This window comes from Cuculus canorus, chromosome 1 (assembly GCF_017976375.1).
Source record: "Cuculus canorus isolate bCucCan1 chromosome 1, bCucCan1.pri, whole genome shotgun sequence".
Classification (NCBI taxonomy): domain Eukaryota; kingdom Metazoa; phylum Chordata; class Aves; order Cuculiformes; family Cuculidae; genus Cuculus; species Cuculus canorus.
Window position 1 is genome coordinate 199331149 of NC_071401.1, and position 17235 is coordinate 199348383.

At 38.7% G+C, this 17235-nt stretch overlaps 1 protein-coding gene across 4 annotated transcripts in view; it reads right to left on the minus strand.

The window, feature by feature from the left end:
• SEMA3D (semaphorin 3D) overlaps window positions 1–17235 on the minus strand; it is a 144251-nt gene that overhangs the window by 44759 nt on the left and 82257 nt on the right. For all 4 annotated transcript variants that reach the window (XM_054067677.1, XM_054067693.1, XM_054067684.1 and 1 more), the window contains exons 7-8: window positions 14886–15014; window positions 7860–8002 (exon numbers count right to left, since the gene is read on the minus strand). In XM_054067677.1, the coding sequence (XP_053923652.1) occupies window positions 7860–8002; window positions 14886–15014 (272 nt within the window). The remainder of the gene's footprint in view (window positions 1–7859; window positions 8003–14885; window positions 15015–17235) is intronic.

The window sequence follows — 17235 nt, forward strand, 5'->3', positions numbered from 1 at the left end:
AAACAAGGAATTCATTCACAGCTTCCCATCAGCAGGCAGGTGTTCATACATCTTTGGGAAAGCATGGCTTCATTATATGTTAACAGTTACTTGGGAAGACAAACACCACCACTTCAAACATCTCCCTCTTCCTTCTGCTTTCCCCAGCTTTATATGCTGAGCATGACATCATATGGCACAGAATATCTATCCGGCCAGTTGGGGGTCAGCTGTCCCAGCTGTGCCGATTCCCACCTTCTTGCGCAACCCTAGCCCACTCGCTGGTGGGGTGGGAAGCAGAAAAGGCCTTGACTCTGTGTAAGCACTGCTCAGCAACAGCTGAAACATCCCTGTATTATCAATGCTGTGTCCAGCACAAATCCAAAACATCACCCATGCTAACTACTGTGAAGAAAATTAACTCTGTCCCCGCCAAAACCAGCACATTACAGATCTCATACTTGTCACTGCTTTGTACTGGCCAGCTTCATTCCCTTAGTGTAAATCATACTCCTGGTTCCAAAAGGAATTGGAGAGGTTAAATAGTATCTTCTACAGACTAAGATTATAGGCTGTGGATCAAATAATTCAAAGAACTTTGTGCATATCTGAAGTTGATTGTACAACCAGGGTCAAATACAGATCTCAAAACCAAAACAAACAGAAAAGTTATACATTTGTCTCAAGCCACGCCCTTATCAGGCAGGGATTAGGCAAGCAGGACATATGTGTCGACAGTCACCAGCATGCAGGAGTGCTGTGGCTATTGTCGAGGCTGCTTTTTGGCTCCCCAGGCTCAAAGTAAATGGCCAGCAGGACTGAATTAGGAAAGCCTTTGACATGAAAGCAGAATGAAGGTCAAGTAGCTGTATGGCAAGATAAGCCAGAATCACTGGAAAGCTGACATGAGACCAACGGGTAAGGATGCAACTTCACATATTTCCAAGCATTAAAACAATGAGAAAGACGGTCTTTATCGCAAGCACGGGAAATAGTACAAGACTGTAGTCCATATCTACTGTGTAAAAGCCCTCTGTCTCAACTACAAGTGAGAGAAACAGTGTTTTAGCTTTGAGTCCCTGCTTGTCAAGCAGATTTGTTGTCATTTCATTCAGAATGGCAATGTACTAACATTAAGCACGCATAACTGCTTGGATCACTACAGAAAATGTTGATTTTTATTTTGGAAAGTATTTAAACATCACACCCAGAGGTTTCTATTAAGCTATCTTTGGATGGGATCCAAAATGGAAAATCTAACTATACAGTAATGAAAAATACTGGACTGCTACTAAACACACCGTGAAATAAAAACAAAAGTCAGAAACTAACAGGCTCAGGTAAAGACAGGGAGATGACAACAGCAAGTTTGAGTGCAGTTTGGAGCAAATGAAATAATAACATTAAGCATCATTTTACTGCAAGGCCATTCAGCAGTCTTGCCAAGATTGCCCCAATGGGTTTTCAAGTACTAAGAACATTGCATAAAACTGTTTAAAGACTGCCACAAAGTAGATGTGCTCGACTATATCTATCATTATGCTACTCACTCCAATTTCAATGGAAAGTTGAAGCGAGAAAAGGCTGATCGCTGAGCTAATAAAATATGTTAAGGACTTATCTGGAAAATGTACCTTAAATTTTGAGTATAATGCGTTCATTGTTTATTCCAGTGTGTTTGACTTGCCTGTCTCTCATTTAAACTTTCATATACACTTTGTATAATGTTATAAACACATAAAACCAATATAAGGAGACAGAGGAAAAAATAAAGAACAAAACCTTCAGGCTATGAAACATAGCATTCTTGACCATGAAGCTACAGGCAAGTCAAGTGACTAGATGGATCACACATGTCAGGTGGGAGAATACAATTTACACAGTTTTAGTGCATTGATAGCTTCGTGAAACTGAGGGAGTGTGAGATGCGGCACTAGCATAAACTGGTTTCTTTCTGAATAGATAGGCCTGAATTTGTCATTCAGAATTTCACATTCTTAAATGCCCTGATTTTCACATTCCAGGGATCCAGTAAGGTGAAGTTTCCTTCATAGTCAGTGGAAAATACGGCCTTCAATGAGTGATTTAGATTGAAGATGAAAAGAGTCTTCCTCTAAAAAATAGTCATCTGCCTATTAAAGTGAATGCCTGATAGCTATTTTCATCACTTGGATACATACAGGTGCCTAAATTCACTAGTGTGGGACAGCATGACCACAGTATTGACAACCGCAGGTTGAGAGCTGGAAAAGCACGAGACAGAAAAGCAAAGGTAGGTCAACATCTTACAGTCTTCTTTAGAATTAAGAATCCTGAAACATCTGTATTTACAACAATGTACTCAATCAACAACAGCAAAACCTAAACTGTAAACTGTGGTATGTTTTCATATTAAATGCATGGATAGAAAAAAACCCCAAACAACTCAGGAAGCTATTTTTTATCACAAAAGAAAACTTCCTAATCCACTAAGTCATTATTTGCTGCTCTTAGAGACATTTGAACATCTAAATCAAAGCACTCTGAACTAAAAGACTTTGGATTTGCCATAGGAACTACACTCAAATTAACTCTGCAGGCTTCCTACTTGCAAGCCAGTGGGTTACTGACAGTGTCTTCTGTAATGAGTCTCTCTGGCAGCTAGGATGAGTTCCAGAGTTTGCTTCAGAGGTTGTGCAGCTGCATTTTCACAATCCAGTTTTTAAAGCTCTATCTTGACACTGCAATTTCTTTTTCATTTTCCCTAAGGCTCAGTAAAACTCAGTCACACCTCTTTATATATAAGCATTACTTACATATTTTTGCTTCATAGGCCAATCATTATTTCCCCCCTCAAAAAAGCACCAAGTACATTGTTGAAACACACCCATGAGGGACAAAAATATACAAAACTTCCTATACTCACTCCTATACCCTTGCCAATAAGGAAAGTTGGACCAAAAGAACTGACAAAGCCTGAAGTTATATCTCTTAATTCATCACAGTTAGAAGTGGATACTACACAACTGGCCTGTCTCCAACACATCAGCGCTTAAAATGAAATCATCTTGATGAGCATCTGCTTTTCTACATAATTTGAAATCTTTCAAATGGCACACAATCTTCAAGTATCAGATTTGAAAGTCCAAGAGGAGTTAGCTGCTGAAAAAACACTGCTCCAAAGATGCTCAGTGGGCAAACGAGGGCCAAAGTTTTTCTAGGGTTGACATTTTCAAAGTGGTTTTAATTATTATCATTGAGAAATAAAGTAAATAGACAGTAAGATACACAAACAAACACCAGCACCAAAACAAAAACACATTACTCATGGTTAGCATTGTGGCTAGGCAACACGGTGACAAAGAAAGTATGCAAGCATGTAATATGCAGTAAGTTAAATCTTGTTTGGAATGAGTTGCCTCCAGAACTGGAAGCAGGATAGCTGCTTGAGCATGGCTCTGAGCCCAGACTAATTAGCCCTGCTGAGAACATGTTAACATGGCTATTTCGCTTCCGGGACCCAAGCTAATAAGGCTGAACGGTAAAGCATTATGCTATGCGGACAACTCAAATGGTTTTGGAGATAGATCAATTATCTACACAGTGATGCATTACACAATATAGAAATACAAAGAATGTTAATGACTCAGTTATCCCTAGTCACAGTAAAGGCATGGCTAGACTATTTCCAGGACAAGAAAAACACCTCTTAAGTTTTACAGACAAGCAGCCCCACGGTAGAGCCCACCGGAGACCCTGAACTCAGAGTCGCAGAGGAATAGTTCCCTTCTGCCATTCCGGGAATACAAATTGCTTTAAAGTACAAGCCGGGAGGCAAGGTCATAGCCTTGAACTCTGTTCGTGTTCATGGCTTTGGAAATAAATCACATTACCCAAAGGTGGAATGCAGGGTGTGTCCTGGGCTCTCAGCTCAGCTCAGGAGCTCTTAAAATGATTACATTCCAGTGTGTTTAGAAAGTACAGTTTAACCAAGAGGGCTGTGCCTAATTGCTATATTCTTGTCCCCAGGTACAGCATGGTATACATGAGGGTGGAATGGCATACCAAAAAAAAGACAAAGACCTCACTTGTTCCCACTAGAACAAAGGCCAGTTCTGGATACTGAACACTTTGGGAAATATGGGCAAGCATCAGAAGCCAAAGTCAGATTTCTTGGCAGCTGAGGTCTCAGAAATCAGTGTCTAAGACTCCATGCCGTAACTGTTGCAATACATCACCAAAACTGTTAAAGAGAAGCTTGTAAGACTGCAAATGCAAACCGCTGTAATAATAAACAGGATTTTCATACTGCAGCAGACAGACTACTGCTTTTGGCTAATTTCCACTCCATTCCAACAGAATGAGATTGTAATTATGAAAAAATGTATATCACATAGGAAACAAACAAACAACCTCCTCTCCAACATTCCTCCCTCTCCAAATCCTTTCTTTGGACTCCTTTACATTAGAATTTCCATTTCTCACTTTCTTTGAGTGGGGAAAATAGGAGGGAAATCTAGGTCTTTTCTAGGGCTACATTTGTGCATATGTGATGTTTTCCTTAAACTGAATTACAATTCTGTCATCATTTTGTGGTAGACATGTATTAAAAAAATGTGCAGATTTGTTCGTTGAATGTAGAGGGCACAGTGCATGGATGCTGCAATGTTTTTTTTAAAAATCTGGCTTAGTGTGTAATGACTGTGTCATGGCATTAACCGATGCAAACTGGTTCAGCAGCATGGGCTTGAAGACAACGTAGCTGTGAAAGCTGGTATCTGTATTTCTAGAAATAGAAATACATGGGTCCGTGCTCTTAAGAAGTTAAGGTTCGTATCGTCATGTAATATAAATACGTATATCGATATGTATTTTAAAAAAAACAAATAAACATTGCTGGTTAATCTTTAATAGCATTTTTTTTTCTTTTTAGTTATGGCTTAACTTGAAAAGAAAGCAAATAACTCAACAGATTACACTTGATGTAAGTAGGAACATACCATAAGTAAAATCAGGTACTACTGATAGGCCAATGATACATTTTCTGTCTCCCTTAAACCAAAAATAGGAAATGACATTTGCCACGATAAATTACACAAGCGATTCTGAAAGTGACTGTTGAAAGCACTTCCTCCCAATTCATACTGATATCCCCTAGTGATATACAGAATGCAGATGACGTAAATCTAAATTAGTGCTATTTAGCGCTACAGTGTCTGCGTTATTACAACGTATGCTTCAAGATGGTAACTATGGTCTTAAGAACAGGACAAGTGACAGCTGTTTGACTCTGGGCGAAGAACTGCCAGCAAGAGTATTGTAATCTTCTGGGTCTCAGAGTAGCTGGGAAAAGGGAAGGCTTTCCACAGAAGATTTTCCCTAAGGGGGATGATCAGAGTGAGACCATATTGTTGAGCCATTGAAAATTAGCCAAAGAATAGGCTGCATTGACTAATCTCCTTATTAAAAAAAAAAGCCTATTCTTATTTCAGTATGTGTCTCTGGCATTAATGTACCAGAGCCCTAAGGCACAGTGAGGTAGAGGGCAATTGAGTTCTAGTAGAAATAAAAAGGGTTTACACCAAACAAATGATTAAAAAAATTGCTGAACTCCTCCCATGCACTATCACTCTGTTAGGGAAGGAAGACAAAGGCTTAAACTTCATGCAGTACAGTCACATTGACGAGACAGTGCCAACAGAAATGGTTGCTATCAATTGTTACAACCAAAGACACTGATCCCATAAATAATTCTATTTTTATTATAATGTTCTGCATTATTAAGTGGTTTGGTTTTTTTTATTTTGGGTGATCAAAATGCACAGAAAAAACAGGAGTGTGAGCTTTCAAGAGAATTCTGCATCAGGAAGTGAAATAAAGAAGACAGTGCAAAACTAACAGTAATAACAATCACCTTGCTTATCAGTTTCCATTGTTTTGCTTTGACAATTAAAAATAAAATCCAAGACATCTTTTTCCCCTTAACATGATTACTCTACAAGTTCAGACTAATTTGAGGTATGACTACACATGGTCATTAGGATTTCCTTACAATAGCTTTGCTTTTATTCTGATACGTTATCTGCTTTTTCTCTAGGTAAAGGATGCTGGAGATCTCTAGCTAATATATCTTAGTTTACTATAATCTCTTATGTGCCTTGGCTTGAAAATGTTGTCTACCAATTTCTCCTAATGCATTAAGTGCTTTCTCATAATCAGCAAATGCCATGTCTAGCAGCAAATCATAGATATTTGTGTTTCCATTCTGCCATTAATCACACTGCTGTGAAATACCCAGCTAAAGATTATCCACTCTTTCGTCTGACTAAAAACCTACTAGAGAACTGATTTATGAATGAGTTTTTTTCTTAACATTTTACGTCAATGACAGAAGTGTGAAACGGCTGAAACCACTGAAATCTCAATTTTTAGTTTGCCGAACTGAAGAACAGACACAGATTTACAAATTCATACACAAGTCCACTCTGGTTTTCAGTGCATGTCTATTAAGTGTTCTAATCGCCTTTCTCCTAGACACATCTTACAGTGAATCACAAATTCTTTTGTTTGTTTACTTATTTGCAAGCTTCTTAAGAAAATAATTTTCACTGCCACCAGAGTCATATTGCTGAAAAAATGCAAATAAATGAAGACATCTGAAGAAAATACGATGGAAATGTACCTACTTGTGTGACTGATGCGATGGTTTTAGTGATATCTAGCTCATCACATGAGGTAAACATTTGCTGAAATCTTATATTTACTAATATGATGTCTACTTTAAAGTCTCATTTTCCTGACTTTTGCCAGTGATTCCTGGGTAGCTTGATTCACTGAAGCAGTAACGACAGGATGGGAGCCCCTACAATGTCCCTCTTCCTAGATGTCCCATAATACAGAGGAGTGGATAGACAGTACGCTTGACATAGAAGTCAATACACTCCTCTGCTCTGGTGGGAAGAAGACAGCAAAATGAGCTGGCTGTAAACCAGCAAACTCTATGCTGACTGCTGTCTTCATATGCAGGAATTAGTTTATCTTCTTATTACCATTTGAGGAGGCTTCTGCCATTTACAGAGATCCTTCTTCAAAATTAGTGTGGCTCATGAAAATCTGAGTGTCATTTATGAATACTATAGGGAGAAAAATCTTTCATAAGGGACAAAACCAAGCATAATGAGAGAGAAAGAGAAAGGAGTAATCATTTAAAGGGGGTCAAGCACCAACCAAATAAAACTTTTTACACTGCAGCAGACCCAAGCCCTGATTCCACTGGTCAACAGGTCAAGGACTGCACTTCTTCTCAAGGGAGAAAACTTCCAGGCAGATATGGGTGTAGCTCAGAAACTATACACATTTTTAGCCTCCCCTCACTCCAAGTGGTTATCAGGAATGTGCAGAAACAAATCACTGACCCCAGCTCTCAGCCAAGGAATGATGCACTGAGCTAGGCTGAAGGGATGGGTTTGTACAGCCCCCCATTCAGTGGGCAGTTTCCACAAAAAAACAAATACTTTGCCATTGTGTACACTTCGACAAGCCAATCCTCACTGAAAGCTTATGAAACAAAGCAACTCACTGTTGCATATCAGGTCAATACATTATCATTCAGATGCAGGATAATCATTTATAAGCATACTAGCTTTTATAAAAGTTGCACACGGTCCACGTCAAGCATATTTTTCAGACGAGTAAACTTCAGACACCATTAGTAATCAATGTTCAGAAAAAATACTATGATGGCTCATTGTGTAACAACAATATTTCCTTCTGATCTGAAAGGAAAAACAGATTTCTCAAAAAAAAAAAACAAAAACAAAAACAAAAACCAAACCGGAAACCCCAGGTATTTTATTTTGTTGTTTGTTGTTTTTAATAAAATGAAAAGATAGACTCCTCACCTTACAAACTCTCCCAACTCGAGAAAGGATTGTCTTGTCAGATGTGCCACTATCTTGTGATATTTCTCGGAAAAAGAAGTAGATTTTGTCATCGTCTGGGTTATAGGTGTCCGGGATGGGAAAAGTTCCAACGAATTTTGCACCTAAAAGTCCCAAAAAAAGTTTTAAAATATGAAGAAACATCTCAATACTTAATTTCTGTTTCAATATCTGCATTTATTTCACATCTTCCAGTGAATTAAAAATATCGCTATAAAGATGCACAGTGGTAAGTTTCTTACTAACTTTCAGCAAAACTGACCATCCACTCTTAAGTACTTACTCGTAATGTGATGTTTTTGCATGCATATCTTACTATTACTTGCATGAATATGCAGCACTAGCTACCACTGGAAGCAGGATGACTTTCTGTACAAAATACTGCCTATAAAAATCTGGTTTACTAGTCTTGCCACCAACATAAAGCTGAGTACACCTTCCAAAATCACATGGTAGAATTTAAATTAATTTGATTACACACTGTAGCAGTTATGAGTACAGAAATACACTCCTGTTTACTACAGAGAACAGCAGGAAAATTCAATATAAATGACAGCTTCCCCAAGTCAAAAGTTTCCTACACATCTTTCTGCAACAATCTTACCAGATCCAATATGGTGCCATGCTGGGATGCACAAGTTAGCACACTAAATTCCACAACTGTCTGGTCAGTCTTAAGGACTCTGCTCCTTATTGTGAATAAGAACAAATTAGCTATATCAATGTAATAGTTTGATTGGGTTGAATATGCTTTTTGTTACAAGTGCTACAGCACGCCTTACCTTGACATGCTGAGCAGCCTATATTACATCTGGTCCCTTCCACAGCAAGCCTGGCTGTCTCTGCCTGCATCCCATAGACACGTACTGGGCCAAGAATTGAATACATGTCCTTCACTGTCCCCCTTGGCTCTCTTATTCACGATAGGACTAGGGGCAATGGCTATAAATGGGAGAGGGGCAGATTTAGACTAGACATAAGGAGGAAATTCTTCATGATGAGAGTGGTGAGACACTGGCACAGGTTGCTCAGGGAAGTTGTGGCTGCCCCATCCCTGGAGGTGTTCAAGGCCAGGTTGGGTGGAGCCTTGGGCAGCCTGATCTAGTGGGAGGTGTCCCTGCCCACCACAGAGGGTTGGAACTGCATGATCTTTAAAGTCCCTTCCAACCCAAACTACTATGATTCCATGACTGGATCTCCAGTCCCTCTCTACCTGATTACCAGCTGTGGTTTTGGTTTGTGGTTTTTTTCAGTTTTGTTTTTTGTTTTCTTTCTCATTTTACACTAAAATCAGAATTTAAATGAGTTCTAGGGGCCCCTGACTGCAGCAGAGCGATCAACACTGTCTTGCACAAGTGAAACAGATAACCGGGGAAGTGATTTTTAAGACATTCCCCAATGTGTTACAATAGATGAGCTCCTCTGAGGGCAATTGGATCAATGATGTTTTTCTTTAAACACAAGTGGCTATACAAATAGGGTGCAAAGAGACCCTTGACTCTAAAATACATTCTTTCAGCAATAAAATACACAGTCTTTGTCTTTCACAAGCAGGCAGGCGGCAGTAGAAAGCAGTAAGGATGATGATGTAAGGTTGAAGAGCAAACAGAGCACACTACTGATATATAGAGAATACTATTATTGGCTTTTAATGTATGTCTATGTCTTTGTCCTTTTTCTAATGGTTGTTTCTTTATATTAGCCTTCTGGAATTTTCACCATGAACTCTACAGTATACACAGGACAAAAAGAGAGTCCTTGATTTAAAAGTTCACAGTCAAAAGCTTGAGACAAAATGGGATGTGTTTAAGTGCTGAATGTGCACCTTCATGACAGAAGAGCAAATTTATGGGTCCAAGTAGCCACAGTGCTGCTTCTATTTTAAACCTTTCTGACACTAGAGAATGGTGTCAGTAGAAAAATGAAAAGATGCAGGCATCAAGCACTATAAATCTAAGTTAGAATTTAAAAATGAGCCTAAAGAAGCTATTCAATTACCCCTCAGGGCCTGTAAAGCTACTTTGAAGATTAGATCTTTAAGCATGGACAAATATATAAAAATGCTTCTAGTAGTTTCTTAAATATACAGTTAGCTAAAAAGCCATTTAATAGGAAATATGAAATGCTTCTATAGCATTCTTTTGAATTTCACATAGATTTTTTTTAAAAAAAATCCACATTCACAGAAAACTCTGAATATATGTTTTTTTTAAATTAAATTTCATTGCTTTACTTGGCAAGCCAAATGCAAAAACAAATGTCTCAATACCAATTCCTGGAACAGATTTAGAAGAATCTCTAACAAATTAAAAGAAAACAAATATTTAACGATTTTAAATCACAATTGAAAATACTAAAGTTGAAAGTTAAATCCAAACAAAAATACACTGTAAAAGATATGAAGACAAAGAGATCGCAGACAATTTATTGAAAGAGATCATGATCTGAAAAGCACATTATGTTCTGTGAGATCTTTGTCTCATCTTTTGTAATCTATCCATACAACGTAGAAAAGTGCCTTTAAACCAATGGTGAATTAGGTTTTTGGACTCTTTGCATGGGAAACAAATTAGAAGATGATGATTTTAAACCACTGTTCATTTTACCATACACTCAGTTGTCCCCCCCCATTGCTTCAGTAGAAGGTTTCCCCCCATATTAATGTCATGGTTATATTGTATGTAACCAAACAGGAGATTAAAGGCATCACGAGATCTGATAATGGTACAATAAATTCAGGTGTTGCTTGTGCTTTTTTAAGCATGTTTTTGTGCCCTAATGGGAAGAGCTGTTACATTTAGTCCCTCACTCCTGGGTTCACCAGATTGGTCATGTTTGCTTGTGGTTACCTGCCAGCTATCACACCATTCTATCGCCAGCAGCACATGGACAGTGTAATCGTGCACGCCTTAATAAGACCTACAGAGAATTAAGACTCATTAGGCTTAGAAAAAGAGGACAGCAAACCAGTGGCAAATACCAGTACATGGAAAAAAAAAACCCCAAAAACGGAAAAAAGTAACCCAAAACAGTGGGAGCCATTAGGTTTTTGCATTTGGGTTGCCAGAATGAAACATGGGATCCTGGCTGTGAACAAGCTTAATATGAGCAAACAGCACACTGCTTTGGCAAAGAAAACCAACAGGATGCCGGGATGCATCAACAAAGGCGTCACCAACAGAGATAAGGAAGTCATCATCCCACTCTACTCAGTATTTGTCAGGCCCCACCTGGACTACTGTGATCAGTTTGGTCCCTGCTATACAAAAAAAACCCATGAGACAGGCTGGAGAATGTCTAGAGAAGGGCCACAAAGATGATCAAAGCACTGGGAAGCCTGCCATATGAGGAAAGGCTGAGAGAACTGGCTTTGTTCAGCCTTGAGAAAAGAAGGCTTAGGGGAGACCTTATCACCAGCACCTAATGAGGGGATACAAAGAAGGTGGAGACTCCTTTTTTTCAAGGAGTCACATGGAAAAGATGAGAGGTCATGGGTAAAAGTTACTCCTGGGGAGATTCTGACTGGACACAAGAGGAAAATTTTTCACAGTAAGAAGAATCAGCCATAGCAATAATCTCCCTGGGGAAGTGGTGGATTCCCCAAAGTGGTGCTTTTAAGATTTGGCTGGTCAGGGTGCTGGGCCAACTTGTGTAGATAGTGCTTTTTGCCAAGCAAGGTTGGACCAGAGGATCCTTGATGTCCCTTCCAACCTGGTATTACATGATTCTACAAAAATGAAAATAATTGTGCTCACATTTACCTTTAACTGTCCAGAAATCAAGCTCACTGAAGCCCTCTCTAAGGGATGGACGGAAGGAAGAAAGTGACAATGAATAACCCTATTTTAAGACAGATTTCTACAATAGGTGGAGTGAGTCACCCTCTGCAAGTGTCACCTTTCTCTGTAAATTACAGACAGAGGCAACCATAATGACCACACTCAGACAGGATGCTTTTGCCTTTTAGAGCTAAGTGAGCTGAATCCCATCCAAAGTTCCCAGATTATAAAGAAGTCATTGCCTGCAAGTCTTTGCCCTGGCAAAGATGACTAAATTGCAATAAAAAAAAAGTAAGTAAAAAAGATGAACTCAAATCATGGAAGCACTCATTCTAATTACAGCTTTAGATTCCTGCAAAGAAGGGAGGAATGTGCAGCTGTTTAGTGCTTGCCTGTATGTAGAGCTTGGGTATCCCACCACAGATCCCCCTCCTCTGCCTGCTGGGCTGGAGCAGGGCAGACGGTTCCAGAAGGCAGCTTTGCCATCCCGACCAGGGCCACCAGCTCCATGCGCCTCATCCCCTGCCCTGGCGATGGGTGAGGCAGCTCCGGTCAGTGGCCACAGGAGCACCTGATTCTTCAGCTCTGCAGGAGAAGGGCTGAAGTCTGAGCAGAGGCAGCATCCCCTCTGTTTTCAGAGCCACTGTGTGCAGGAGTATAAGCCTGCATGAGCGTGAGTCATGGGAAAGATTAGCTGTCTTCCTCCCTTTCTCCTTTGTGGAGCTGCTATTCAGTCATTGCGATTAAGATATGTCTTAATTACTCAAGATAGAGATGCCCTGTAAGAAACTGGAAGGCATCCTACGCATTTTTCCCTTATGCTTTGCCTTTCCCTCCCTTCCCCCAGGAAAGGATAATCCTATTTCCAGAAACAGAATAAGAATAAACTTTAAAAATATTAATGTGCATTATAACAAAACTTCCTCAGTCTTCTGGAAAAAAACAAGTTACACATTTTATGCTTATCCTAAGTAAAACACGAGTCATGCCTGGAAATAATTTATTTCTAATTGTACATTTACTTAAGTATGTACAAACTCTCCAGGAGGTCTAACACATGCTTGGTAATGGGGGCTAGATTTAGGGAACAGGGGATTTAGATGAGATGGAAGTTTTAAACCTGAAATCAAGTAAATATTTTCTTTATACCAATAGCAGCTGAAAGTACAAATGTATGCAATTGGTAATGTAACACAATAAACTAGAAATATATTGGCTACCCTATGGCTTATTGCAGAAATAATCCCATCATTTAGAGTTGCACTCAAAATTTTCTCCAACCTTAAAAGGACTGTTTCAAAATAGTAAAAGCACCTAGTTTATATCTGTGCCCCTTAATATAACAGTGCATGGATTGTGTATGTGAAGCCTTACACAGTGTGGCTGTAGTTTTTTACATGACTGGAAACAAGGTAAACCTGAAGAATATATGGGGTTCTCGGTGTTTATATAGTGTGGGGTAATTTTCAAGTTGCAGTCTAGCACACTAAAGCTGTTTTTCAAACCCAGACATATTTATATATTAATATATCAATCATATTATGATATAAACTTTCAGAAATACACATACATTAGCTGAAAATAGAATTAAAAAATGCATCAATCTAAAAGAAATAAGAAAGACAGACACTCCTCACCCAGCCTCCAAGCTAAAACACAAATGATTCTCAAACCTTTAGTTTATCCTGTGTTCTTATACTGTTCCTTTGCTTCAAACTACTCATGAAGAAACATTAATAACTTAAAGAAATGTTTGGGAATGGATATTTAAGCTATAAGTTATTTTGGGCTATGAACTGAATCCTGTAATGCTCATCAAAGTGGATCTATGCTAATGATAACACCAGATGCTTCTCAGGACTAAACCACAGTAAATCTTTATTTTTAGGGTATTATAGTATCCCTCAGGAAAGCGGCTACCATAACCATCTTTCCATGCTAAGAACCAGCAGGATGCCAGTGATAAAACTATGTATTTGCATGCTTAGAGAGCTGCCTGCTGAAAGGACTGATCCTGTTCCATACTGCTTACAGTCCATTTCTGTTCTGCATTGTACAAGGAGTATGTACAAATGAGACCAAAGAGATAGAAGAGGTAAGAAAAGAAAGGTTTTGAGCATGGGAGATTAAAGTGGGAGAGGTCAGCAGAGTCAGACACGAGATTTTTCTATCTGTCTGAAAGGCTGCTCCCATTTGGAAAGGCAAAATGACTTTTAAGTGGCTTCTCCTTTTGTCCCCATCTCCCAGGAGGAATTTTGAGGCTATGGAGTTACTTCTATACAGAAATATAAGGCAACAGCTTAGAAGAAGGGAGAGAAGGAGTAGGAAGAAAAATGTAAAAAATAATATTTCCTCTTGTTGAGGTCTCAAAGAGTTAAGAGGCAAAATCATCCATTTCAGAAGTCTGCTGGGAAGACAACTTAACCCTGTGGTCAGGAGGCCCTGGCTTTACAATACACCCATAATAGCTACACAGGCATCCTGAATCAAGGCCAGTGTTGCCACATCTTTAAAGAAAGTTGATGGCTAAAAGGGAGATGCTTTAATTGAGCAGGGTTAGCTTGTGAGCGAAGTTTTCCATGTTACTCTGTGTGTGGTTTGAGACTAGCTGGGTGTAAATGCAGCCAGTTTTTTAGAGGGTTTACTAGCTCAGAATGGTTTTTAGCAGGCAAGAAAAAGCAGTGTTTTGCTTGGGAAGCTATTTCAGGGTGCCCTTAGTGGTTTTAAAATGATCCTCAGAACAACAAAGGGTATTTTTTCCCCCTCAAAGAAGGAAAAGGAATAAAAAAAGACCTCCTACCTAAAACATGGAATTCCTAGTCTGTCATTTCAACAAGCTGTAGGGAACAGTTCTTAACAAGTGATCGGAAAAAAGGGTTTAAAAAAATAATTCCAACAGGACTGGAAACAGAAGTATTTAAGTCATGATATTATTTCAATTACAGGACTGTATACAGATGTACAAATCAAAGATGGAAAGAATGATTCAGTCTTATGTCCTTAATTAGCATTTTCACCTCTGTGACTTTTCTCAAGTGCATTTTTATTCCACTGAGCTTCTTTAAAAAAAGCCTACGTAATCCAAAGATACCATGACACAATATCTATATTTATAGTTACTGGACATATATTTATATAAGAAAGGGCCTATTAACTTTAGACAAGCAAGAACAATGCAAATGACAACAGCATATGTTTGGGATCTTACCAGTAAGCCAGTAATGTTCAGAAATGTCAGTTCTGATGTAATGGTGGTCGTGAGAAGGGCCCAGAGAACGTGCTAGAGCAGTGTCTTTGCCAAGGAAATCAGAAGCTGTTCCAGCATAAAGATACTCATCTACAAATGAAAAAGAAATAGGGTTTCTACAGCTTAAAAAAATTGAAATTATTTGTTTTGTTGGGTGAACTACACCTCTGTGTTAGTGGCCTAATCTAATGTTTTAAAATATTATTGGTTTATATTTTAATAGAATTTTGGGTTCTGTGAAGTGAAATGAGGGTAAATTTGTAGCCATATGCCTGAGAAGCAAAGGAGTCCAAGTCTAATTTTCAGATTCTTTAGGCGGTTGGAAAATTAATCCCCCCAGGTTGTAATGGGTCCTGGGCTCTTAAGTGTATAAAGGTGTATTTGATCTGAGCATCCTGCCCTGTGAAGCCTGACCATGGACCTGGAGGCCATGGTGAGGACACCATCATCTACCCATTCAAACCAGCTCTTCTGTCCCAGACTTGCCACAGCTCTGGTGGCTTTGCTGTTCCTGGGCTTGAGCTAGTAGACATGATGGATGCTTCACTATGGGAACATCACAGCTCAGTCTTCTTGTGATGTAGGGATCTCCATCCAACACTTCATCCACAAAGATGAATTTAGGCACTACAGGAGTTCTTCTCAGCTATGCGGTGTCTTTATGGTAGGAACATGGCTACAGATCCAAATCATGATCATTTTAACACAGAGGGTACTACCACTAAAATAAATGAGACAGTTTGCTGGAATAAGGCAGCCAGTATTTGTCTCATGAGGAAACTATATCTATAACTGCAGTTACTTATTTAGTCTTCTGACAGCTTTGTGGGCAATGCAAAAATTCACAGCCTTTAGAATTGCTCAATATTTTCTGTTTTTCTTTAGATCTCAGTACTTTTCTACAAAGAAAAGTAACATTATCACTGAGAATTTTTTTTACTGCATAAGGCATTTTGATATTCTCTTTTTTTCTGCAAAAAAAACAGGATAGCTTTACTGGTTGGAGGAGTTTGGGTTTGTTTAATAACTTGCAACAATAAATCCCTGGAGTTTGTAAAAAGAAAAAGTTTCAGATTCATAAATGAGGTTCATATTAAAGCTACATGATACATAAAAATTCCCTTCCAGGAGTTCCTTATCCAGGTTTTCTGGTACTCTGTGTGGAAACATTTCATAACAACTTTCAGAGACAAGTCCTTTGTTTCGAGTGAATGCAGAATAAATACCATTCAATATAGATCTTGTGTGTTTTCATTTGCAAAAGATGTAAATGGACTTAAAAAAATAAGATCAAAGGGGAAAAATACAAAGCAAAACCGCAACCCACGATCCACAAGTACTTTATCTGGCCAAAAACCAGATCTATCAGTTTTCTTTTTCCTCATTATTATTGTTATGTGTTATTTCCATGACACTATTAGAAAGCACATCTTTCAGACAGCATGTTGCCTTTGTAAAGAAACAAGAGTGGATTCTGAAAGGTATTTGTCATAATGAGGAATGGACAGGGTAATTGGTGTTTGCTAACTGACAAGCACTTAGTGATCGATAAATCCAAAGGCCTAACAGAAATCCCCCATTCTTGCTTAGATTCTGCTGACAAGGCATTTTCAGCACTTCTCTTGGCTTTTTGTACTTCTCATTCCAAGTTCCAGTTATTTCCAGAACAGTTTTGGTGAATGGTAACTTGTAAAAGAAGATGAATTATAAGCAGGTGTTTTTTCAGTCAAAAAGACTAACTTTTCAAATTTATCTAGGGAATTTACTCGAGGAAAAATGTGTAGAATTCAGATTAAGATTATACATTTTTAGAAGGAATGAAAATCACTCAGATGTATTAAACTACATACCTGAGTGAAAATATAATTAAAAATTATTTATCTCATGTATTTATAACTAATTACAAAGTGCTTTCTGAATGGCACAAGCAATCTTTATCACCATTTCGCAGATAAATAAAACTAGGCGAGACAAGTGACATGCGTAATGTTACTTCTCTTGTCAGTGGCAGAGACGGAGACTAAACTCCTCTGCATCACAGTGCAGTATCTTATCCATGAGCTATACTGGTCTCCCAGTACTTTTGGGAATAAAATGATCACCAAAAAACAGGCCAAGACTGCATTCTCTGGTCAGGACTCTTCACTCTTTACAATGATCCTAGTACTTTATTGCTAAACACTTGACACCAGGCAGAGTCAGAGAAGGGATACTAGAATACTCTGACCATTAACTTTATGTTGCTTGAAAATGCTTATGTACCGAACTTCATGTTTTAGTCAGTTAAAGACAGCAGCTTCCTCATTTCACA